Below are 25,861 nucleotides of genomic sequence, written 5' to 3'. Positions count from 1 at the left end.
GATTTTCAGGTTGAGTCTCAAAAATTGATCATAGGATAAGAGGGTTACGATACGGTGTATCTTAAAGCAACATAATATGATAGTACAAAATGTCTGAAACTCCAACTTCATATGTTCTGGATTTAGGACTTGCGAGAGCAGAGAGCTTCAAGAGTGGATGAATCAGTTAAAGAGAAGAATGGCTGGTTAATGGTTCTAACCTAACCACCTCTGGAAATTTTAATCTCGGCCATGGCGTCGGTGACGAGAGCTGCGACTTTGCTGCTTCTGCTGCTACTAATGCAACAGAGCTCGGTCTTCTCATGGAAGAAAGATGAGTTCAGGAACTGTAACCAAACCCCTTTTTGCAAGAGAGCTCGATCTAGAAAGCCCGGATCTTGCACTCTCATTGCGACCGATGTCGCCATTAATGACGGTGACCTCACCGCCAAGCTCCAACCTAAGAATGCTGAAGAAGCGAAAGGAGAACAAGAGGAGCCCGTGAAACCATTGATTCTTAAATTATCTGCGTATCAGAATGGCATCTTGAGGTTAAAGATTGATGAGGATCCGAGCTTGGATCCTCCAAAGAAGCGATTCGAGGTGCCCGATGTGGTTCTGTCCGATTTTGATGACAAGAAGCTCTGGTTGCAGAGGGCTTCGACGGAGGTGCTTGATGGCGATTCTGCTCCTTCTTCGATTCTTTATCTCTCGGATGCTTATGAAGCTGTTCTTCGCCACGATCCTTTTGAAGTTTACGTTCGTAATAAAGGTGGTGATCGAGTATTGTCGTTGAATTCACATGGTCTCTTTGATTTTGAGCAGTTGAGGAAGAAGAAAGAGGATGAAGATTGGGAGGAGAGGTTCAGGACCCACACTGACACCAGGCCTTTTGGCCCTCAATCGATTAGCTTCGATGTATCTTTCTATGGAGCGGATTTCGTTTATGGGATCCCAGAACGTGCTTCAAGCTTCGCATTGAAGCCTACCAGAGGTCCAGGGGTGGAATTTTCGGAGCCTTACAGACTCTTCAACCTTGATGTTTTCGAGTACCTCCATGATTCTCCTTTTGGGCTTTATGGATCAATACCTTACATGCTTTCTCACGGCAAAGGTCACGGGACTTCTGGGTTTTTCTGGTTGAATGCTGCTGAGATGCAGATTGATGTTTTGGGCACTGGCTGGGACTCCGAGTCTGGGATCGTTCTTCCTTCATCTCAAGGTCGGATTGACACGCTGTGGATGAGTGAGGCAGGCGTTGTGGATGCATTCTTTTTCGTAGGTCCAGGGCCAAAGGATGTTATGAGACAGTATGCTAGTGTTACTGGGACACTTGCAATGCCACAGCATTTTGCAACTGGTTATCACCAGTGTAGATGGAACTATAGAGATGAGGAGGATGTTGAGCAGGTCGATTCCAAATTCGATGAATTCGACATTCCCTACGATGTCCTCTGGCTCGACATTGAACACACTGATGGGAAGAAATATTTCACCTGGGACAGGGTGCTCTTCCCCCATCCTGAACAGATGCAGAACAAGCTGGCTGCAAAGGGTAGGCATATGGTTACAATTGTTGATCCTCATATTAAGCGAGATGAGTCCTTCCCCTTGCACAAAGAGGCTACCCAAAAGGGATATTATGTGAAGGATGCCACTGGAAAGGATTTTGATGGGTGGTGCTGGCCTGGTGCTTCTTCTTATCCAGATACATTAAATCCGGAAATCCGATCGTGGTGGGCTGAGAAGTTTTCTTTCCAGAACTATGTCGGTTCAACTCCTTCCTTGTACATTTGGAATGACATGAATGAGCCTTCTGTCTTTAATGGCCCTGAGGTATGTTACTAGTCACATTTCTTTTCTTTTTTTTTATGGGAAAAGAAAAGATGTATTAAGTAATAAAAGATAACGACTGTACAATATTGTTGGATAACTGTATCTGCTCTTGGTTAACATACATATATTTAGCAATAGCACAAAGTAAGGAAAAGATTAGAACATCAGGAATGAAAATAAAAAGACTAGAGTTCGAGGCTATGTGGGCTGTAAGTAATGTAATCCTAGATGGGGATAAAGCCAACTAGAACCAGAACCAGGATTTACTAGGGTTTAATGGATTGGCTAGGGTGGAATTAGATAAATAGTGAAGTTAGGGTTAGGGTTTGAGAAGGAGATTAATGTAGGGATCTAGGGTTTATAATGAGTATTATGGCTAGGGGCTTGGATCGAGTTTCCCAAACAGTGAGGGGGAGATTTGGTCCAAGTTTGGGCTGCTTCTAATGGTGGAATCAGGCTGGGCAGGTTTTAGGTTATGGAAGTGATGTTTGGAGATGGAGGGATAATAGGGTTTGGCTTAGAGGGTTATGAAGAAGGGTTTGGGGATGGAGATTTACTTACTGGTTATTGGATGGATCTTTGAACGGTAGCGGATCCGGATAACCGAGCCATGAACCTTCAAACAATCAGTGATAGCAAACTTGAACAAATCTGAATGCACACGAATGAGAGAGACAGTGAACTCGTGAAGGCTATCTCAGCCTCACCTTCACAGCCTATCTCAGGACAGTGGAATGCAACAAAGCAAATTTCTTATTCATTAAATCGTGGGGGGCTCAATGGAGCTCTTACATTATATAGCCTTCAAGGCTGGACATGAAATATAAATCCTAACTAGGACTAGGACTCAAAATAGGAATAGGAATGCCAACTAGGACTAGGACTCAAAACTAGGACTTCTAATTCAGATTTGAATTAGGAATCCTAATTAGAATTACAACTCAATAAAGAATAAAACATAATAAAAACAAATAAAACAAATACTAATCTAAATCCCCACGACTGCTGTTGGTGTAGGGAAGAATCCCTACACCTACCCGATGGCTAATTATGCTGGTGTAGGGAAGAATCCCTACACCTGCGGCTGGTTTTAGACAGCCAGTTTACATCAACTCCCCCCTTCTCAAAAACATTCGTCTCCGACAAATGGATGAAAGACATGTACCGCTCGTAGAGATCAGGATCAAGGCGCCTGAAGTCGTCGGCGTGAATCCAGGTACTGTCACTATCAGGGCGATCCTTCCATTTAACAAGGAAAGAGTAATAGCCGCGACCACCCCGCATAGTAGTAAACTTGTTATCAAGCACATTCTCAATGACATCAGCAGTAGGAGTGGTAAACTGTGGGAGGCGGAGAGCATGTGCAGTATCACCGTCGTCCGAATGGTGGCCGACATAAAGAGTGAGATCGGCCACGTTGAAAACATTGTTAATCTTCATAGATGGAGGAAGCTCGAGCATACAGGCAGTGGTCCCAATGCGTTGTTGCACCTTGAAAGGACCCATTTTGCGAGGGTGGAGCTTATGATTGGCTCCAGGAGGAAGTCGCTCAGGAGAAATACGGACCATCACCAAATCACCAGGTTGGAATTCCACATATCGGCGATGACGATCAGCTGCTGCCTTGTAACCTTCATTGTTAATAGCAATGCGTCGGTGAACGTCGGTATGGACCTCGGTGATGTGGCGGAGGAACTCATCAGCGTCCACACTAACACGAACATGAGAAGGAAGAGGAAGCAAGTCCATGGGGCGCTTGGGTTGCAAACCCAAAACAATCTCAAATGGAGTACGGCCAGCGGTCCGATTGACAGAACTATTGTACGCGAACTCGGCAATATCAAGGACAGAAGGCCAATCTTTCGCATGATCACGAACAAGACATCGGAGGAGATTGCCTAAACTGCGATTAACCACTTCAGTCTGCCCATCTGTTTGAGGATGAAAGGTGGTGGAGAACTTCAGCTTGGTATTGGTCTTCATCCACAAGGTCTTCCAAAAATAGCTAGTGAATTTGACATCACAATCAGAAACAATAGACTCGGGTAGCCCATGAATACGTACTACCTCTTTGAAGAAGAGCTTGGCGATGTGACTGGCATCAAATGTCTTCCGACAGGGAATGAAATGAGCCATTTTCGAAAACCTGTCCACCACCACAAATATAGAGTCATGACGCTCCCATGTAGATGGGAGACCGAGAACGAAATCCATGCTGATATGTAACCAGGGTGCATGAGGCACTGGAAGAGGTGTGTAGAGGCCCGTGTTTTGCTTATCACCCTTGGCAAGCTGACAATCTCGACAACGCTGAATCACCTGTTGGACGTCACGCTGAAGATGTGGCCAATAATACAAATCAGCAACTGCAGCATATGTCTTGCTAATGCCAAAATGCCCTCCCATGCCACCGCCATGTAGTTCCCGAATGAGGTGCTGCCGAAGGGATGTGTTAGGGATACATAGGCGTGTCCCGAAGAAGAGATATCCATCACGTAGGGAGTATTTGGCATCAGTTCCGCCTTGCTGTAATGTAGTATGAATGGGGGAAAAATCAACATCAGCCGTGTACTCATCTCTGATATGTTCGATGCCTGTGCTGTGAGTAGAAGAGGTGGATAGGGTGAGAACTTTCCTACTTAGCGCATCAGCGACCTGGTTCTCTTTGCCTGCCTTGTACTTCAGAACAAAATGAAACTCCTGGAGATAGGCGATCCATTTAGCATGGCGGTTGCTTATGGATCGCTGAGAATGGAGATACTTAAGGGCCTCATGGTTAGAGTATAGAATAAATTCTTTGCCCACAAGGTAGTGTCTCCAATGCTTTATAATCTGGATCACTGCATAAAGCTCCAAATCATAGGTAGAATAACGCCGCTTAGCATCGTTGAGTTTCTCACTATAGAAGGCAATGGGATGATTTGATTGCATGAGAACTCCTCCAATCCCAACATGGGATGCATCTATAGCCACCTCAAATATGACATCAAAGTTTGGGAGCCGTAGAACAGGTGCCTCGGTCATCTTTTGCTTGATCAAGGAAAATGCTTTGGTAGCAGCCGGTGTCCATTGGAATTTGCCCTTACTTTCTCTTATGCACTCAGTAATGGGTGCCATGATGCCGCTGAAGTTCCGAATAAAACACCGATAAAAAGATGCTAGGCCGTGGAAACTCCTAACCTCTGTCAAGGTGTGTGGCACTGGCCAATCGACTATGCTTTGCACTTTCTCCGGATCAGCTTCAACCCCGGCTGAAGATATAATAAACCCAAGGAAGATAACCTTAGGTAACATAAAAGAACACTTTTTGAGGTTGATGAAGAGTTTCTCTATACGAAACACTCTCATAACTTGCTTTAGATGATCAAGATGCTCCTTGGTGGTGTGGCTGTAGATAAGAATGTCATCAAAGTAAACCACAAGAAACTTACCGATGAATGGACGAAGTACCTGTGTCATTACACGCATGAAGGTGCTTGGAGCATTTGTGAGACCGAAAGGCATCACCTTCCATTCATATAGACCATCCTTTGTCTTGAAAGCAGTCTTCTACTCATCTCCTGGGCGGATCCGAATCTGATGATATCCGCTCTTGAAGTCAATCTTTGAAAAGATGGAAGCACCTGTGAGCATGTCTAACATGTCGTCAAGTCTTGGAATAGGAAACCTGTATTTGACGGTGATCTTGTTTATTGCCCTGCTATCAATACACATCCTCCATGTACCATCTTTCTTTGGAGTAAGTAATGCTGGAACAGCACATGGGCTCATGCTCTCAACAATAAACCCCTTGCGAATCAGGTCATCCACTTGTCTCTTGAGCTCGGCATGCTCAGTAGGGCTGAGACGATAAGTGGGCAGATTTGGTAGCACCGAACCTGGTACTAGATCAATGGCATGCTGAATATCCCTCATAGGAGGTAGCTTCCTAGATCTGAGAAATCATCAAGCAGATCTTTTATGGACTTGGGATGAATAGTGGTAGGGGTTGGTGACACTGCTCTCGTGACCAGGGCTAGTATCAACCCTGTCTCTTCACTTGTAGTAAGGAATTCTCGGTGAGGCAGGGACAGAATTCGTTGCTCCATGGGTTGTGCTTTAGTAGTACTAGTACTAGCATGTGGTGCCTTGCTGCTTGACCCTCCTTTCATTGGCTGTCTATTGTCAATAGTTTTCAAGACCTGTTGTCGCTTCAGCTGGGCAGCTCTAAGCCTTGGCTTCATCAATGGTACATTGAGGGGGTTGAGAACCAGTGGTTTCCCTTTGAAGTCAAAGAAACACTGATTTTTTGTACCTCCCGTCAATACATTGTTATCATATATCCATGGTCTCCCAAGTAAAACATCAGTCAGAATCATAGGAATTATATCACACCAGACATTCTCCTCGTAACCAGAAATCTTGAGTGGCACTGAGCATCGCTGATTAACCTCTAAAGTATCATTATTAAGTAAGGATACCTTGTATGGTTGTGGGTGAGGTTCAGCTTTAAGCTTCTCTTCAATGACAAAAGCTTTAGAAACCACGTTGACACAACTACCGCTGTCCACGATCACTTGTGCTGTTGCTGTCCCGCTATCCATCAGTGTATAAAAGATGCAATGTCGATGCCAGTCCTCTCCTTTAGATTCAGCAACCAGAATGCGAGTTACTACATTTACCTCATAAATTCCGTCTTCCAAAGTATCATCATAGTCTTCTCCCTCAAGAGCAGCATTAACGGCCCAATTGTCATTAAACTGCGGGTCACAAACTTGGACATCTGGACTAGTTTCCATGGCTGCAATCACTGAATTGGACTTCCCTCTTTGGGGGCAGTACTTGCATAATGACCATCTTGTTGGCAATGGAAACACTTGTTAGGTGTTTGACTACCCATGGGGGCCTTACCCTTTTCCTCTGTAGTTGGTGGAGCTCGGGTAGGGAAACCACTAGATCTGTTAGGAGTAAAGGTTCTCCTAATATCACCGGACTGCGGTGTGAATCTTCGTGGGGCAGCCTTGATTAAATCTTCAGCATCCATGGCCTTTTCAAAACAGTGATTCAAATTATATATTTCAACCATGCCTATCTTGTCTTTAATGTCAACCCTCAATCCCAACTTGAAACGGGATCTAAGCTGGTCATCATTCTCATCTACACCCGTACGTGAGAGTAAGTCATTGAATTTATCAATATACTCCTCAACTGTTAAGGTACCTTGTCGTATAGTGTTCAGTTGATCATGCAAACGCCTCTGATAAGAAGGAGGTAAGTACTTCTCTTTGAGAATCTCTTTCATAGCTGCCCAAGTAATTGGTTCCATGTGACGACGGATCAACCTGTCTTCATGTGTACGCCACCAATCTCTGGCTCCTCCAGTTAACTTAGTCGTGGCCAGGTGCATCTTTCGGTCTTCAGACAACCGAAACCACTTGAAGTAGTCATCTAGAGCACTCAACCAGTCATGGAATGCAATAGGGTCATGTTTCCCGTTATATTCCTTCAGATCCAGTTTTACCTTATGCTTATCATCACGGTAATACTGATTTCCATCGTGATCTTCATCTTCTTCATAGGCAAAATTGTTGTTGATCCTGTGTGTCTGTAATGTGGGAACCCTCTGTGGTAACCTACGTGGATGTCGGTTGTTAGTGTATGAAGCAGCAGCTTCAGTTTGTGATATTTGCTGTGGAGGTGCAGAGGACCTTGTTGTGACAAGACACATCAACCTGTTGCTTGATGGTCTTCACATCTTCGAGATAAAACCTTGACTATCTCAGATTCTTTGTAGAGTGGTTGGATTACTTGATTTTGGAGAACCCATAGCTAGGCTCGATACCAAATAATGTAATCCTAGATGGGGATAAAGCTAACTAGAACCAGAACCAGGATTTACTAGGGTTTAATGGATTGGCTAGGGTGGAATTAGATAAATAGTGAAGATAGGGTTAGGGTTTGAGAAGGAGATTAATGTAGGGATCTAGGGTTTATAATGAGTATTATGGCTAGGGGCTTGGATTGAGTTTCCCAAACAGTGAGGGGGAGATTTGGTCCAAGTTTGGGCTGCTTCTAATGGTGGAATCAGGCTGGGCAGGTTTTAGGTTATGGAAGTGATGTTTGGAGATGGAGGGATATTAGGGTTTGGCTTAGAGGGTTAGGAACAGAAGGGTTTGGGGATGGAGATTTACTTACTGGTTATTGGATGGATCCTTGAACTGGTAGCAGATCTGGATAACTGAGCCATGAACCTTCAAACAATCAGCAGTAGCAAACTTGAACAAATCTGAATGCACACGAATGAGAGAGACAGTGAACTCGTGAAGGCTATCTCAGCCTCACCTTCACAGCCTATCTCAGGATAGTGGAATGCAACAAAGCAAATTTCTTATTCATTAAATCGTGGGGGCTCAATGGAGCTCTTACATTATATAGCCTTCAAGGCTGGACATGAAATATAAATCCTAACTAGGACTAGGACTCAAAATAGGAATAGGAATGCCAACTAGGACTAGACTCAAAACTAGGACTTCTAATTCAGATTTGAACTAGGAATCCTAATTAGAATTACATCTCAATAAAGAATAAAACATAATAAAAACAAATACTAATCTAAATCCCCACGATTGCTGTTGGTGTAGGGAAGAATCCCTACACCTACCCGATGGCTAATTATGCTGGTGTAGGGAAGAATCCTTACACCTGCGGCTGGTTTTAGACAGCCAGTTTACATCAGTAAGACCAAGATATATTAATGGTAGCTGGCGGACTGATTTGTAGGGGTTATTGACCAACTCCATGATCTCGTTGTTGTTGCACCACACCTCCCTGATGTTGTATCCTTGTTTGGCAGCAAACTCCATCCCCTGAGGAATGCCAAACAGTTCTGTTTCCAGAACATTGTTAGTACTCAAAAAACCTACAGAAATAAATTGAATTTCTCCTTGCAGCAGAACTGCAAAAGCCTAACCAGATCTATTTAGTTCTGAAGCAGCAACTCCTGCGCATAACAAAATTGAGAAATTAAAAACTGGTAGATTATCCAGAGATGATAAGCTATTGAGCCCATTCGTGTAACATGTTGAAGATTCAAAAGAATCAATACAAGGTGGGTTAACCGAAAGCTCATAGAGCCATTTGTTAGCCATAGTCATAATCCATAACAGGTCTGGCTTAACCCTCTGAAATAGAACTTTGTTCCTGTGAATCCAAATGAAATAGCAAAAGATGATGAAAACAGAAAAAAACCATCTTGTCATGGCGTTATCTTTGAAATTGCTTAGAGTGTAGGACTCACAAAATTGTAATAAAGATGGGAAAGATATGTGTTCGGTTCTAAGCCCTAAAGGTTCCGCAGCCCATATATGTTTTGTCCACTCACAAGAGACCAAAAGATGCCAAATAGATTCCACATGTGTCCCACAAAAGACACAAGCTGGGTCGATATGAGTCGACTTTGAAAGGGTTGCTTTGACAGGTAACCCTCTATTCAGCACACGCCAAAAGAAAATTTTGAGCTTAAGATGGATTGGAATTTTCCAGAAGAACCTCCACCATTGAGTGTGTGAAGGGGTAGAATGTAGAAGAGCTTGTGCAACTTTCTTAGTAGAAAAAACAGATGAATTAGTAATAGTGCATAACCAAACATCTGTTCGATTGACAAATTGAATATTACCACAAGCTGAAGCAAAGTAATTTTGCAAATCATTAGTAAATGAAGTGTGTAGAGAATCAAAATTATCCAAGGCATTGCAGGCAGGCACATTAATTACATTAGTAGGAGCTATACTAGATCAATTATGTCCAGGAATTGTAGCTATCCAAGGATCATGCCAAAAGGAGTTGTGACCATTACCTATTTTACGAAAAACCATACCTTTCAGGACTGGAAACATTTGGGTAATGCTGTTCCAGGTCCAAGATCCTTTTTGTCTCCTTACCTTTGGATGGAAGATGGAAGAATTGTTAAAGTACATGATTTAATAGTTTGGCCCACATGTCTTCTGGTTGATTGAGAAGTCTCCACCCTAATTTCAATATCAGAGATTTATTATGAATTTCAGCCTTTCTTAACCCAAGACCTCCCACAGAAAAGAGGGGGGGGGGGGGAACAAATTCTATCCCATGAGATCAAATGGGATTTTCCTCCACCATTCCAAAAATTCAGATATATTGAGTCAGTGCTCCTACAAACCTTTAAAGGAAAAAGGAAAGAGGATATTAAGTAGGCAGGTATAAACTAAGGACTAATTGGATAAGAATTTTTCGACCTACAAAAGAGAGATGATTAGCTTTCCAAATAGATAACCTAGACTTGATTCTATTCACTAGGCTTCCCAATTCTTTAACTTTAGATCTCAGGGGTAGAAGGTTTGTACCCAAATAAGATGTGCTAGGATTGTCATTTTGGATGCCTAGAATAGAGCTAAGTCTATTTCTTTCAGTCTGTGGGACATTTCTACTAAAAAATAATCCACTTTTCCCAAAATAATTTCTTGACCAAAGAGATCTACAAAGAGGTCAAGGACTACTTTAATGGTAAGCATATCATTTTCAGTAGCTCTGTAGAAAATAAATGTATCATCTGCAAAGAAAAGATGAGAGATTTCAGGGGTTGATCTTGAGATTTTTATACCTTTAAACATCCCCATATCTCTGAAGACATTTAGTAACTTGGACAATACTTCCATTACGATAAGGAACAGGTAAGGGCTTAAAGGACAACCTTGTCTAAGTCCTCGGGAGCGATGGAAGAACCCAAAAGGACTGCCCTTAATCTTAATGGAAAAGGAAGAGATTGATATCAAATTATGGATTAGATTTCCACATGATGTCCCAAAACTAAGAAACTTGAAAATGCCTTCAAGTAATCTCCATTCAACTCTATCATAAGCCTTAGACGTATCTTTTTATTGCCACTACACCAGATTTGCCCTTTTCATGGGACAGATAATGGAAGTTTTCTTGGGCAATAACAATGTTGTCCAAATTTGCCTGCGAGAGATAAAAGCCGCTTGGAATGGAGAAATAAAGGATGAAAGAAGAGGTTTCAATCTGCCAGCTAACAGTTTTGCAATTAATTTATATGACACATTTCAAAGACTGATTGGTCTGAAATCAGTCACCTTCATTACAATCTCTTTTTTGGGAATGAGGCACAAGAGTATGTGATTAGTTCCAGAGGGGAGGGGGTGTCCCTGAAAGAATTGTTGAACAAAGACTAGAACATCAGAAGCAATCAAGTTCCAAAACTTATGGTAGAAACTAGCCTAGAACCCATCAAAACCAGGAGCTTTGAGAGCTCCAATAGAAAAAACTACTTGTTTTATTTCCTCCAACTCAGGCAATTTGTAAATGTAGGTTTGGTCTCTTTTGGTAATAACATTATCAAAAACAAATTCTACAAAGGATGGATCTAATGGATTGGAGGAATGAAAAATTCCTTGTAAATGAGGAATAAATTCATTAGCAATATCCATTTGGTTATCCAGTCTGTCCCCATTGTTATTAATGATAAAGTGAAGCCCTCTTTTCCTAAGATTTATTTTGGAGACTGTATGATAGAATTTAGTGTTCCAGTCTCCATCCTTTATGTACATATGTCCAAGGTTTAAAGTATCAGTATCGGGTATCGTATCAGTCGGGTGATTTTAAGAGACGTATCATATCGTTTCGGAGATACGTATTGAACAATACAAATACGCATAGAAATGGTCAAGATACACATGGAAATACACTTTTGGAACAAAAAACAATATAAATAAGCAATATATAATAAGTGTCATGCATAAAACCTGAAATGGTGAATAACGTATAACCAAACAAGTGCATTAAATTAAAATTGTTATAAAAGATGAAGTTTCTCCCATGTTGTAATCGTCTATAGCCATGAAGAGTATTGGATGATGCAAAGGATGATGTTGTAGCACTCCTTCATTCATTTTTTAGTTTAAAAGTGTGAAAAACCAAGATTAAATGCAAGATTTTAGACTCTTGGTTGAGAGTTTTCCTTCATTTTTTCGTTAGATTAGGAATTGTATCAAATCTGTGAGTGAAAATGGCTTTTTTATGCAATGTATCGATGGTATCGGTACGTATCGGTATGTATCGGTGATGTATCGGTATGTATCGAGCCGTATCGGCCGATACGTATCGATACGTATTAAACCACCCACTGAACCCTTTACTGGACGTATCGATGGTATCGTATCGGCCCGTCTCGGTCGATACATTTCGATACAATTCGAGACAATTCATTTTTTTTTAAAAAAAGGAGACGTATCGGTATGTATCGTATCGGTCCGTATCGTATCGTATCGGTCGATACTTTAAACCATGCATATGTCTAGATTTTTATAGCCAGAAAGTTTCCTCTGCTCTCTGGATCCAATCAATTTGTGTAGATGTTGTACACAAATCCTTAGAAGAGGGGAGGCATTGCAATTTTCCAACTTTGACAGATTATTCAATAACTCATTCTTTATTTTGTCAATTTTGCCAAAAGTGTGATGGTGCCAGTGATTGAGGATTCTTGCCATGCTTGCAAGTTTGGATTCCAGAAGGTCATGGCCAAGATTTTTCCAAGAAGTATGACAAAAAGGAAGAAATTCAGAATGATAAGTCCAAGCATCCTGGAAATGGAATAATTTTTTGTAGGACTTATTTGGCACACAAGTGTTAACAAGAATGGGGTTATGATCCGACCCTAGAGCAGGGATTTATTGATCCCAACAAAAAGGTAGGAGGAAAACCAATCTGAAGAACCAAAGGCTCTGTCCAAGCATTCCTTGATTAGACCTGGTGGTTTTTGTTTATTAGTCCAGGTGAATCTAGAGCCATGGGGAGTTATCTCTTCCAAGGACAGAGATGAAATTAAATTTCCTAGTCTCATTTCTATTCGTATTGCTGTCCATAGTTACATTTCTGTTCATATTGCTATCTATAGTTATGTTGGGATGGTTTCTCTCTCAAACTATAATAATAACATGTGACACAATCTCACTAATCCTTAAAGAAGAGAAATAATTATAATATATATATATATATATTTTTATTTTTTTTTTTTTTTTTTTACTTTCTAATTCTCATTTCTTTATTACCAAACAGATAGAATGAAGAAAGTGAACTCACCATTTCTTGGACTCTAATTTCCTTAACCAGATATCCGCCTTACACTCTTCATCAAGAACACGAACTCACAAATGAGAAGATGCAGGATCAAATCAACAAACGCCTTGAAGCCCAAAAAAAAAAAAGCCAAGAAAAACGATGATTCCTACCAATTTACGAACTCAACTGGTTCGATTAGCAGCTGAAAATCATCAAAATTAACACACACAAAAAAAATTTGAACAGAGACTCTCGATCTAGCTGACCTTGCTTCGATTGAGTGGTTCCTAAAAGATGAAAACAAACACAGATTATCTGAGCTTTGAAATTCTGCAGTGATGATCAAATGCTAAAGCGGGAACAGAACAGCTAGTGCTTTTCGGCTCAGCAGTTATTTAAACTTTTCACGCATGGTTTCGTAATGAGCTGAAAAGCGTGATAAGATTCCATAACAGCTACTACTGTTAAACCATGTGTGATAAGATTCCATAACTGCTGAGCCGAAAAGCACTAGTTGTTCTGTTCCTGCTTTCGGACCATCACTGTAGAATTTCAAAGCCTAGGCAATTTGTGTTCGTTTTCTTCTTTCAGGAACCACTCGATCAAAGCAAGCTCAACTAGATCAAGAGTCTCTCTTTAATCTTTTTTTTTTTTTTGGTGTTAATTTTGATGATTTTCAGCTCCTAATCAAACCAGTTGAGTTCGTAAATTGGTAGGAATCATCGTTTTCCTTGGCTTTTTTTTTTTTTTTTTTTTTTTGCTTCTTTGCGTTTGTTGATTTGATCATGCATCTTCTCATTTGTGAGTTCGTGTTCTTGATGAACAGTGTAAGGCAGATATCTAGTTAAAGAAATTAGAGTCCAAGAAATGGTGAATTCACTTTCTTCATTCTATTTGTTTGGTAAGAAAGAAAGGTGAGTTAGAAAGTTAAAAAAAAAATTATAATTATTTATCAGTGGCATTGATGGGCTAGGACATCCCTCCATTGGGACTTTATCTCAATTGTTTCCCAAGTTATTAAAAATTGTATTAAGGATGATTTTTTTGTGTAGCCTGTGTTTTGGCTAAACAAACTCGTTCTAGTTATTCCCCATTAAATAAAAGAAGTTGTTCCCCTTTTACTATTGTTCATTCTGATGTATGGGCCCTCACTCATCGAGCCTCTATTTCTTGTCATCGATGGTTTGTCACTTTTATTGATTGTCATAGTCGTGACTCGTACCACATGGGTATATATGATGCAGCACAAGAGTGAAGTGTTTCGGTGTTTTCAGCTTTTCCACAAGTTAGTTCAGACTCAATGTAATGCCACTTTGAAAATTCTCCGCAATGACAATGGTAGAGAATACATAGAGGGTCAATTTAAAAATTATATTGTTGATCATGGGATTCTTCATCAAACCAGCTGTGTCGATACACTTCCTCAAAGTGGTGTAGCTGAGAGAAAAAATCGCCACCTACTAGAGATGGCTTGTGCTTTGATGTTTGACCGCAATGTTCCTTCCCCGTACTGGAGTGATGTTGTGATGCAGCCCTGGGCCACGAAGTTGACAAGGTGGAGGTTGCACTTGGTCATCCAAAGGCTCTGCGAAGGTCTGCCCGGATCAAAGAGAGGCGTGCTAATCATGGCCAGCCTTCACAAGGATAAATTATCCACATCAGCTCTTGTTCTATCAGCATCCTAAGGAGATTTGATTGCAGCTTAATAAGGGATGATTGGATTTCTAAATAAGTGATTGCAGCTCAATAAGGAATGATTGGGTAGGAAAATCATTCCAGTTCCTAAATAAGTAATCCTAAATAAATTCCAATCAATTATCCATATGATGGAGTGATTGATGGGAGATTTGAATTTGAATTTATTCCATATCTGTAATCAATCAATTATTCCTATGATGGAGTGATTGATGATTTGAATTTGAATTTCTTTTCCATATCTGTATTCAATCTTAGCCTATATGTAAGGCAAGATTTGAGAGGGAAGGGGAGAATTTGAAAGATTAGTAAAAGCTAGCTCTTTGAGCTTGACTCCATTGGAGTTTTGCAAGTCACATTCTCTCTTTGTTCGATTGATCAACTCCCAGTCGCGTAGGGAATGTGATTTCGACTCTCCCGATCCGTAGCTTCCAATGAGGCTGCATTATGTTGTTCTTACCGCTGCCTATCTGATCAACCGGTTGCCTACTCGTGTTCTGGATTTTCGTGCTCCGGTTGATGTCCTCCAGGGTTTATCCTCCTTTATTGTTCCTCCAAAGGTGTTCGGATGTGTTTGTTGTGCTCGCAATCATCACTCTCATGGGAAGTTGGATCCTTGTGGGGTCAAGTGTATCTTTCTAGGTTATTTTGTGACTCAGAACAGCTACAAGTGCTATCATCCTCCAACAAGACGTATCCTCGTGTCTATGGACGTTATGTACCATGTGTCCTTAGCATACTATTCATCGTCACCTCTTCAGGGGGAGTTTGACACTATTGCTAGTGAAGATGTTCCGATTACTGTTGCACCATTACCTGCTACTCCTTCTGTCGTTCATACACTTGAGCATCATTCCCAATTTGGGAGTAAGTTTCCTTGGCAGCCTTCCATATATGGGCAACAGTGCCTAATAAAAGATAACCCCGTGCCACAGTAGGATGCATGGAATTAAGAAGAAAAGATATTTCCAAGGAGTCATGGGAGAGTCAACGATCCTGAGCAGGACCTTCTTCATCAGGTTTAACAATGGTAGCTGTAAGATGCCTTGTAAAACCGCAGCCCGCAACAATTAGGTTAGTAGATCGAGACCACATAAGGTAATTGGTCCCATATAACTTGATGGTAGTAGCTGCAAAAGGCTGGTATTCATTATGACCAGGTCCATCAAATTCAGATGAAGCTGTAGTAAGATCAGACATAGTGACAAGAGAAGTGGAGTCAACCGAACAGCCCAACCAGTGAAGACATCAAGCCTAGAGATTGATTTGGGAATTTCCACAAATTTGACCGTCAGAATGGGCCAGAAATTGGATCGAACCTTCCTCTGGTAATGGCAAATATTTCCTCAAAAAATCAGCACTTTCCTACGAGCCAATAAAAAGCCGTAAAAAAACCTGTTCTGGAGAAAATCGCAAGTCTGAATCTGGTTTCTTCTGGATTCAAATCTGCCGTCTTCAAATAGGAATAGATGCTGACCAATAGAAGCAGAAAAAAGATCTCCAAAAAAGCAAAAATCGATCTTCAAGAATAGGAGAACCGAATGCAAAATCTGGGCAGCATCTGTAATCTTCAATCAAAACATAATTCTTGAATGAGGTAAGGTGGAGGGTAGCAACTAGATCTTGAAGAGATCACCTCATAGTGCTGCCCTTATGTGATGAGGAGAATCGAGAGAAAAGAAAAAAAAAATCTAGGATTGTAACCTAGATCAGAGTTTTGACTCTGATACCATGTTAGTAGCCATTAGATCTTAATGCTTGAGTGATCAATGAGATCACCAAGCTCCTTTATTTATAGTAAAAGTGGAGAGAAAAAGTTACAATATTGCCCCCCTCATAGCCGACTCTAACCAATGAGTCGGCTATTGGGGGGGGGGGGGGACCCCAAACTGCCCTTGCGGCTACATAACTCAAAATTTTAAGCAAAATAATCATTGGGATGGGAATCTCTCATGACCAGCCTCTTCCTAGAGCCAAATTCCTGAAAACTGACGTAGATGATCTCATACAACACAATTACTCAGCATGCCCTACTATAGCTCTCACCACAGAATTCATAAGCAAGAATATGAGCTGGATTCAAGATGCCTTTTGAGTTGAATGGTCAAATCTTCCATGGAAGTGAAGCAAGTATGGGAAACAGTGCAGAATTAAGGAACCTCTTCCCAAATTGGAATTACCTGTTATACACAAACAGGAAAACTCCCCACACATTTTCAAGAAACATATATTCATGTGGGAAACAGGTACCTCTGTTGCACATGATAGTCCAATCCATGTTCAGATGAAGATTGGTATGGCTTTCAGAGAGTTTCTTGTGGAACAGAGGTAATTAGAGCAAGCACATCATCCATGAAGTTTCGCATCTTGTGAATCATGGTAATTTCATAATAGTTGTTGACACTGTGACGATATCAAACCTAGATAACCGGTACTAGCAAGAAGAAGAATACCAAGACTGCTGGAGGAAGAAGAGCAGAATTGACTTACTTTGGCAGTCCCCCTTTCACATTAATAAATAGTAAAAGAGATAGAAATTAGAAGCTTCCCTAGTTAGTCTTATCTATAGTATATGTCTAACTAGGAAACAAACTAAGAATAGGAATAAAATATAAAAGCAAACTAAGAAACTAAGCTAGCTGTCCAACACAGCACGATGGGGACATTCCCCTGACCCCCTCATCGTGTTATGTACACACATACTACACTATGTACCCCCACAGTACATAGGTTACAAAAGTTAACAGATACTATAATCTGAGTCATAGGTGATGATGTTAAGGTAACTATGACCTTTGGTTAGTGGTGATTGCAGAAACTCCTTTCCATATAGGCTCTGTTTGTTTCCAGATAAAATCCATGTAAAAGGAAAATCTTGAGGTAGAATCAATAGGGAAAAGTATGATTTTACTTGAAAATTTTCATTTTACATGGCTTTTACCTGGAAGCAAATGGAAAGGAAGCCTATCTTCTCTAATTTGATGGCAAAATATTCCTGTTTTCTGTAGTAAGGTGATATACAACAGGAAAATCCAGACGAGATGATTCTGGTGTTAAGGAATTAATCAAAATGATCGTATTGATGTCAATAGAGCTCAGTGCTGATGAGACTTTGGGCACCTGGTAGAGGCTTTCAAGCACCAATAATTTGTGAACCTAGTGAGAGAGATTTTAGTACAGTTCTCTTATAATAACCCTGGTACAGTTGTATAACTATCATCTCTTGAGCAGGTAACAATGCCTAGGGATGCTCTACATTATGGAGGTGTGGAACACCGTGAGCTACATAATGCCTATGGGTACTACTTTCACATGGCTTCAACTGATGGACTTTTAAAGCGAGGGGATGGAAAGGACAGACCTTTTATCCTGTCCAGAGCATTCTTTGCTGGAAGTCAAAGGTATGGAGCAGTTTGGACAGGAGATAACTCGGCAGATTGGGATCAACTCAGAGTGTCAGTTCCTATGATTCTGACTCTAGGTCTTACTGGAATTTCATTCTCTGGTAAGTAAGAGATCATAAAACTTAGTATAAATGTTGTCAGGATTGTTTTTCCTGTTGTTAGGCCTTCTTGTTGCAATAGCTGTTAATTCATCCCCCACTTCTGAGAGTGAGAGGAGAGGGTTTGAAGGATACTTTACCTTCAACAGTCTTTTTAACATTCATTTTATACAGGTGCTGATGTTGGTGGGTTTTTTGGGAATCCAGAGCCTGAATTGTTAGTCCGCTGGTACCAGATAGGTGCCTACTATCCTTTCTTCAGAGGTCATGCCCATCATGATACCAAAAGGCGAGAACCTTGGTTATTCGGGTAATATATGTTTTTTAATTTCTTAGTTTTTCTTAATTATTTAACGTTGAGCTTTAAACTTGTAATTGTTTCTTTTATTTTTCTTTTTGAAGCATGTCTCATAGTCCAAGAAATTCTTATTTATCTTAGACACAAACAACTTAGCTCAACTCGACCTTATCCCAACTAAATGGGATCGGTGGCTACATAGATCCTTTTTCAATCAGCTCTATTCAAAGCCATACTTGTTACTAGTCCTAAGCTATGCATGTCTTTCGTCACCACTTCTCTTAGAGTCATTTTAGGCCTACCCCTGGCTCTTTTAGCTCCTTCAATCTGAATCAAATCACTCCTCTGTATTGAAGCATTCAAAGGCCTTTGTTGCGCATGTCCATGACACCTCAAATGACTTTTGCACAACATATCATGTATCAGAACTATTCTTAAATTAGCTCAAAAATTTGTTCATTCCTTATTTATATTTCTAGTTTTACCACTCATCCATCACAACATCCTCATTTCAGCTACTGTACGTTTGTTTATATGTTGTTTTTTCACTGCCCAACATTCAGCTTGATGCATCATTGCTGGCTGTATAACTATCCTATAAAATTTACTTTTGAGTTTTAAATGAATACGTCGATCACACAACACTCCGAGTCTGGATGCATTCCTCCACTTCATCCACCCTATTCAACATTATCTTCTATTTCTCCTTTATTTATGATTGAACCTACGGGGGTACCTAAAATTTTCACTTTGTGGCATCTGCCTATCATCAATTTTCACCACGTCCCTTTCAATCCTTTTGTTACTAAAATTACACACCATTCACTCTGTTTTTGTTCTACTTATCTTAAAACATTTTAATACCAAGGTTGATCTCCATGGTTCCAACTTTGCATTTATCCTTGCTTTTGTTTCATCCACCAAAACAATATCATCAATAAAAAGCATACACCAAGGGATCTGTTTTTGAATATCTCTAGTTAGGTCGTCTATGATTAGCACAAACATATATGGGCTTAAAGCTGATCCTTTATGTAATTCAATTGTAATTGGAAATTCACTACCCTGCCTCCTCACAATTCTTGCACTAGTCACTACAGCGTTGTACATATCTTTAACTATGTCGACATATTTACCCGAAACACTTCTCTTCTCTAATACTTGCCAAATAACTCTCTAGGGACTATATGGAGATCGTTTTTACATTCTATAAATCTTTCCATTAGTCTTCTAAGCAAATAAGTAACTTCTGTGGTTGATCTTCCTGGCGTAAAACCAATTGGGTATTCGAAATCTTTGTTTCTTGTCTTAGGTGTGTTTCAATTACTGTCACCCATAATTTCATAGAATGAATCATAAGTTCTATTTTTATGATTAAACTTCTCTGTACCTTTCCTGCTTGTAATGGCTTTGTTATTTGGGTATTTAACGCCAAAAAAAATCCACGTATCTCTGTGGAGATAACCATGGGTAGTTTGAATATGATTTATCAGTGTCATGTCCCAAGTTTCAGCCCAAATGCATATCCGTGCAGAGAAATAAAGCTTACAAAAAAGGTTGAAAAGGTGGACCATTGAAATAGAAGAGGAAAATCCTTGTACATTGGGGACATGGGATGTAAATGATTGACTTTGGCTCTAAAAATTGACACATGGCGAATAAAGACCCTGACAACAGTCTGAATGGTCACTTAGCAGCGTGGCTAGAAAATCATGACCTATGGAAGGAAGGGGTATACATGGGCGGGGGAGAGATATTTTTCCTTTTCCATATGTATAGTTTTAAAGGTGAAACAAGAATCTTTTCAAATATGCCTGTCGCCATCTTTACTGCCATTGGAAAGAGGTATAAGTGATTAATTTTCCCCCTCAGAGCTCTAGTTAATTATATTTGAATGTGGAGGTTCTATTAATTTTTTTTCAAAGACACGGGATTTATGTGCTCTAGGGTTACGCAAAGGAAGATTAAGAGAACATAATAACTGCAGGACAGAAACACAGCAATTCAAGTAAGAAACAGAAGGACAGAAAATAGAAAATTAAAATATCTCAGAATCTAACAGTCGGATGGGGCTGAGATTAGAGTCAATTCGACCCCTAAATGTGTTGTTCAATCCCTCCAAATATCAAGCTGATCCAATGGTGGGATTTGATAGAGCAGTGTATAACACAAAATAGAAATTCAAAGATATCAGTATTAACTCATATGACCTGTGATCATCCCAATCTGTGGGTCAGATGAAACTCAAATTCTGGTTGAAGGCAGAGGGGATAGGGGAATAAGGGGAGTAAACAATATCTGAAAAGGAGGCCAATCCGATGGCTGGATTGGTTGGACTGTTAGCACGAAACCCTGCTGACAGAATAGGTAAGTACAGCACAGGAAACTGAGAACTAAAGATAATTACCAGCAAATCAGTGAGCAAAGCAATGATGATAGCATTAGAATAGAAGGGAATGGAGGGGAATAAAGGGGTGGGATAAAAAAATAAATCAAACCTAGAAACCGATGGTTGTTGGATTACAACCCAACAAAGAAAGCAGAAGCCGTGGGGAAGAGATTAGGTTAGAAGCCTGCAGTAAAATTTTAGTAGACAACAGATATAATAAGATAGCAATATAAGATTCAAAGTGGATTGAAATTTACCTAGAGAAAGGACACAGTAGTAAAGGGAGGTGCTTGCTGGAAACTGACAGAACCTATGAAGAACAAAAAGAAAGAAAAAAAGGCGGTGGCTTCACCATCCACCAGTCCAAGGTTTCATCACCTTGGTTGCACTTGATTCCTTGTGAGGTTGTTCCTCCATTGAAGAAACACATTGGGTTGCATACCAAAAACGTGGGAGGGGGTCTCCCTTCTTCTTCTATTATTTTGAATGGTTAAAATTACAAAATAGAAACCTTGGCTACCAAATAGCTTACAATAAAAATTAAAAACTTATAATGACTAAAACCAAAGAGGAAAAGAATAACATTGAAAACAGAAACAATACAACAACAACAACAACAACTCAGCCTTATTCCAACTAAATGGGGTCGGCGACATGGATCCTTGCCCTCCAATCAGCTCTATTAAAGGTCATACTTAATACAAGGCCTAAGCTATGCATGTCTTTCCTCACCACTTCCCCTAAGGTTATTTTAGGTCTGACCCAGGCTCTTTTATTTCCTTCAATCTGAATCAAATCACTCCTCGTACTGGAGCATCCAAAGGCCTCCATTGAACATGTCCATGCCACCACCTCAAACGACTTTCTCGTAGCTTATCATGTATCGGAGCTACTCCCAAACCCGCTCTGATATGATCATTCCTTACTTTATCCTTCCTAGTTTTGCCACTCATCCATCTCAATGTCATCTCCGCTACACTAAGTTTGTCTATATGATGCTTCTTAACTACCCAACATTTCGCACCATACATCATAGTTGGTCGTATGACTGTCCTATAAAATTTTCCTTTAAGTTTTAAAGGAATACTCCGATCACACAACACTCCGGGCTTACCTCCACTTCATCCATCCTATTTTAATTCTCTGTGAAACATGATCCTTTATATCACCTCTTTATTTATGATCGAGCCAAGATACCTAAAATAATCACTTTGGGGAATCTCCCTCTCATCAATTTTCACCACCTCATTATCCGTCCTAGTGTAACCAAAGTTACACACCATATGCTCCATCTTCGTGCTACTTATCTTAAAATCTTTTTATTCCAAGGTTGATCTTCATAACTCTAACTTAGCGTTAATCCCTGCTTTTGTCTCATCCACCAAAACAATATCATCAGCAAAAAGCATACACCAAGGAACCTCATCTTGAATGTCTCTAGTTAAATCATCCATGATAAGTGCAAACAAATAAGGGCTTAAAGCTGATCCTTGATGTAACCCAATTGTTATTGGGAATTCACTATCTTGCCCCCCCTCCACACACACACACACAACTCTTACACTTGTCACCGCACCATCGTACATATCTTTAAATATGTCCACATATTTACTTGAAACACTTCTCTTCTAGTACTTGCCAGATTAACTCTCTAGGGATTCTGTCATATGCTTCCCTCCTTTCCCTAAGAATCGCCCCTACATAGCCTACTCCCTTCCCTGCCCAAAGAAGGTTTTGTCTCTGAGCTTGGATGTCAGAGGTCATGCATTCTGCCGCGAGACTATGGACCTGGGATAGCGTGAGTTCGTACTGCTTTGGGTGTCTTTTACCATCCAGGTGTTTCCCCTTTCTGTAGCATGTTGTTTTTGTTGGGGCTCTTGCCCTCCTTTTTGCTAGTCCTTACCATTTTTGGTAGCGCTGTGTGATTTGTTCGTGCTTGTTTGTATCCTCTCCCCCCCCCCTCCTTTTCTTTCCTTTGGTAATGAATTTTTTATTCATCCAAAAAAAAAAAGGGTGGGAAAAAATCAAACCTAGAAATCGATGGTTGTTGGTAATTTTCTGTAGTTTTTCTATACTCTTCGATCTTATATGGGTTTCATGTTCCAAGGATCAACATATGTGGATCTGCAGAAACTCAACTCCATGTTATTGTTACTACTCCTCATTGCTTAGATGTCTATTGTACAAATTGCCATCTCTATTCCTTGTAAGTGCCATCAATTTCTTATGGAAAGCAAGGAAAGCTTTTTATTGGTGTGGGATGGGGGAGGGGGGGGGGGGTTGGTAGGGGGAAGTATTACCAATTTCATTGAAATGGGTATTCAAATTTATCCATGGAAATTATTATCAAGAGTTCAATACTCTATTGGGCACCTTCTTTGTGGTATCTGTTGAGAATTGTCACCTAAGAGTTCTATAGAGTTTTAGATTCAAAATTGGGTTTCACAGCTATGGTGTAGGACACAACATTGGGATGTCATTTTTATGCCACATAATGACAAAAACTTAATCAACTGTATGGCAAGTACACTTAATAAAGCGCATCTATATTTTTGTATAGCTACAGTGGGGATCACATAGCGCTAACTTTTCATTTGTAAAATCTCTTGGTTTATCAAAAGGCCAAAGGAAAAAGTGCACAATAGTTACCAGTTATGATTCCCATTTTGCAACTTTTTTGATAGGTTAAATATATTTCAAAAGTCTGCTCTGAAGGTTGGGCGAATTGTCTCATGAAACATAATTTTTAGTGTACTCTGCACTTTTACAGATGATCACATGAAGTGTAGTGCACCCTTATGCTCATTTTTTAATTTACATCATTTAGTTCAACAGAGGGGGAATAACTAAATTAAAAAAAAAAAAAAATTTGTTATGACAGTCTTAGGTTTGCTGAATTGTTGGCTATAAGCCATATTTTTAGGCCTCATCTTTTTATTTAAGTTGATACTTTGTTACTACATTTCTAAATAACTAAGAGAGAGAGATTATACTGTTCAGTATGCAATATTGAGAAATACAGTTCAGTTTTTGTTCACAAACCCAAATTTCCGGTCTTATCTTATTTAAATGGATTTTTTTGCTGCCAAAATATGTATAGTCTGAGAATGGTTTTATTGTTGTAAAGCTCTCTCTCTTTCTATGTATCTATGTATGCACTTCAACTCTTAACTGGAGCCTATTCAGAGACCAGCTCTTATATCTTATTCTGATGTGGAGAATGCTTCAGTGATAGCAGTTGAGGTTTTAGGTTGTTTTAAGTTGCTTGGTTATATTCCTGATGTTATGTCGCAGGGAGCGGAATACGGAATTGATGAGGGAGGCAATACGTATACGTTACACATTGCTCCCATATTTTTACACTTTGTTCAGAGAGGCAAACACAAGTGGGATTCCTGTTGTGCGTCCTCTATGGATGGAATTTCCTGTGGATGAAGCTACTTTCAGCAATGATGAGGCTTTCATGGTTGGAAACAGCCTTTTGGTACAAGGGATCTATACAGAGGTGCATTATCTAGGTCTCATCACTTTGTATTTTTGGTTTTTTATTTTCTTAAGGTGTTCTGCAAACTGATCTTGTATGATTGGACTGCCATTCTGGGTCAGCAGGACAAACAGGCATCAGTTTATCTACCGGGGGGACAATCTTGGTATGACCTGAGAACAGGAATCACTTACAAGGGAGGTGTAACTCACAAGTTTGAGGTTTCTGAAGAAAGCATTCCGGCTTTTCAGAAGGCAGGCACCATAATACCAAGAAAAGATAGGTCTCGCCGAAGCTCCACACAGATGGTGAACGATCCTTACACTTTGGTATGTCTTTGATGCTGAAGTCTCTCTTCAGATCCTCTTCCCAAGCAACCAAATTGTACATGAAAATTTCAAGTGGTAGTAATTGATGGAACCTTCCCATTCCATCTCTCTAATGATGTTTCCGTTTCTTTGTTGCTCGTATAATCTTTTTTTTTTCTATTTCAATTATGTTTTCCTAGTTAGCCTTGTCTGGTCTCCATCTGATTACTTGATGTGACTTCTGATCTAAGTATCCCTTTTTCACCAATATATAGTCTTTTGTGTTTTGCCATGGTTATCATTTCTACTTATTTTGGTATTATCTTCTTCATTCTACTTGTTCTGGATATCTATGGAATCAAATGAATCATATTTAGTTCATACTCTCTGAGAACTAGACAATGCCAACTTTACCCCTTAAGTCCTTTGGCATTTAATATCTTAAAAAAGGAGAGTAATTCATTCTCACTTCATGAATTTCCAGATGTTTGATTTATATCTGAAGTCCACATGAATATGACTATATCATAAATACTATCCTCTGCCTCTGCTGCATGGTCCTCATATCTCTTATTACTGTACTGTCTTTCTTCTTCTTTGATCCGTGCATCTAAGATGGCATGAATCACGTTTAGTTTGGACTTGCTGAAAACTCAATCATTTAACTGAACTCCTTCCTGAATCACATCTGAGGTTTTGTAAGTAAAACAGAGTTTTGGCATTTCAAGTCCTCAAAATATTTGTGGCTTAATTAAAGATCATATTTCTCTCCTAGTGGCTGTTCTAAAGGTAGCTGTGATGTTGGTTGAAATCATCCCCTCACATCTCTGTTTCAAATGTTTGTTTAGGTGATTGCTTTGAATGGTTCCCTTGCGGCAGAAGGTGAGCTGTATGTTGACGATGGGAAGAGCTTTTTATTTGAGCAAGGGGCATACATCCATCGTCGCTTCGTCTTTTCAGATGGCAAACTTGCATCTTTTAATATGGCACCTCCCACCTCTGGCAAGGTTCTCTTTACATCCGAGTGTGTCATTGAAAGGATTATAATACTAGGGCTCTCCTCTCAGGCAAAAAGTGCTCTTATTGAACCTGCAAATTACAGAGCTGATATTGAATCTGGACCCCTTAGTCTTCGATGGAGAAGAAGCCCTGCTGTATTTACCATCCGTAAACCCAATGTTCGGATTGCGGATGATTGGATTATAAAGATTTTGTAGGTGTAGCAAGATTTAGAAAGGAGAATTTTTAAATAATTTTTATGCAATCTGAATGCCTTCTTGTT

General features: G+C 40.0%; 1 protein-coding gene across 1 annotated transcript; it reads left to right on the top strand.

The window, feature by feature from the left end:
* The first annotated feature begins 200 nt into the window (after positions 1 to 200).
* LOC122640840 (probable glucan 1,3-alpha-glucosidase) lies at positions 201 to 25,861 on the top strand. The gene is made up of 6 exons (XM_043834098.1): positions 201 to 1,815; positions 17,830 to 18,103; positions 18,275 to 18,410; positions 24,082 to 24,292; positions 24,394 to 24,600; positions 25,428 to 25,861. Exons 1-6 carry the CDS (start codon positions 232 to 234, stop codon positions 25,794 to 25,796), a joined length of 2,781 nt encoding a protein of 926 aa, XP_043690033.1. The 5' UTR covers positions 201 to 231; the 3' UTR covers positions 25,797 to 25,861.

Source organism: Telopea speciosissima, chromosome 1 (assembly GCF_018873765.1).
Source record: "Telopea speciosissima isolate NSW1024214 ecotype Mountain lineage chromosome 1, Tspe_v1, whole genome shotgun sequence".
In the NCBI taxonomy this organism is placed as follows: Eukaryota; Viridiplantae; Streptophyta; class Magnoliopsida; order Proteales; family Proteaceae; genus Telopea; species Telopea speciosissima.
The sequence above is the reverse complement of the archived record's forward strand: the minus strand, read 5'-3'. Positions and strand labels throughout refer to the sequence as shown.

What these genes read in the sequence shown, in the direction of transcription:
- LOC122640840 (XM_043834098.1), top strand. Translation starts at nt 232, where the DNA reads ATGGCGTCGGTGACGAGAGCTGCGACTTTGCTGCTTCTGCTGCTACTA. An exon ending in CGAGAACCTTGGTTATTCGG is followed by an intron (nt 18,411 to 24,081) that starts GTAATATATGTT and finishes GTTATGTCGCAG; the next exon opens with GGAGCGGAATACGGAATTGA. An exon ending in TGAACGATCCTTACACTTTG is followed by an intron (nt 24,601 to 25,427) that starts GTATGTCTTTGA and finishes ATGTTTGTTTAG; the next exon opens with GTGATTGCTTTGAATGGTTC.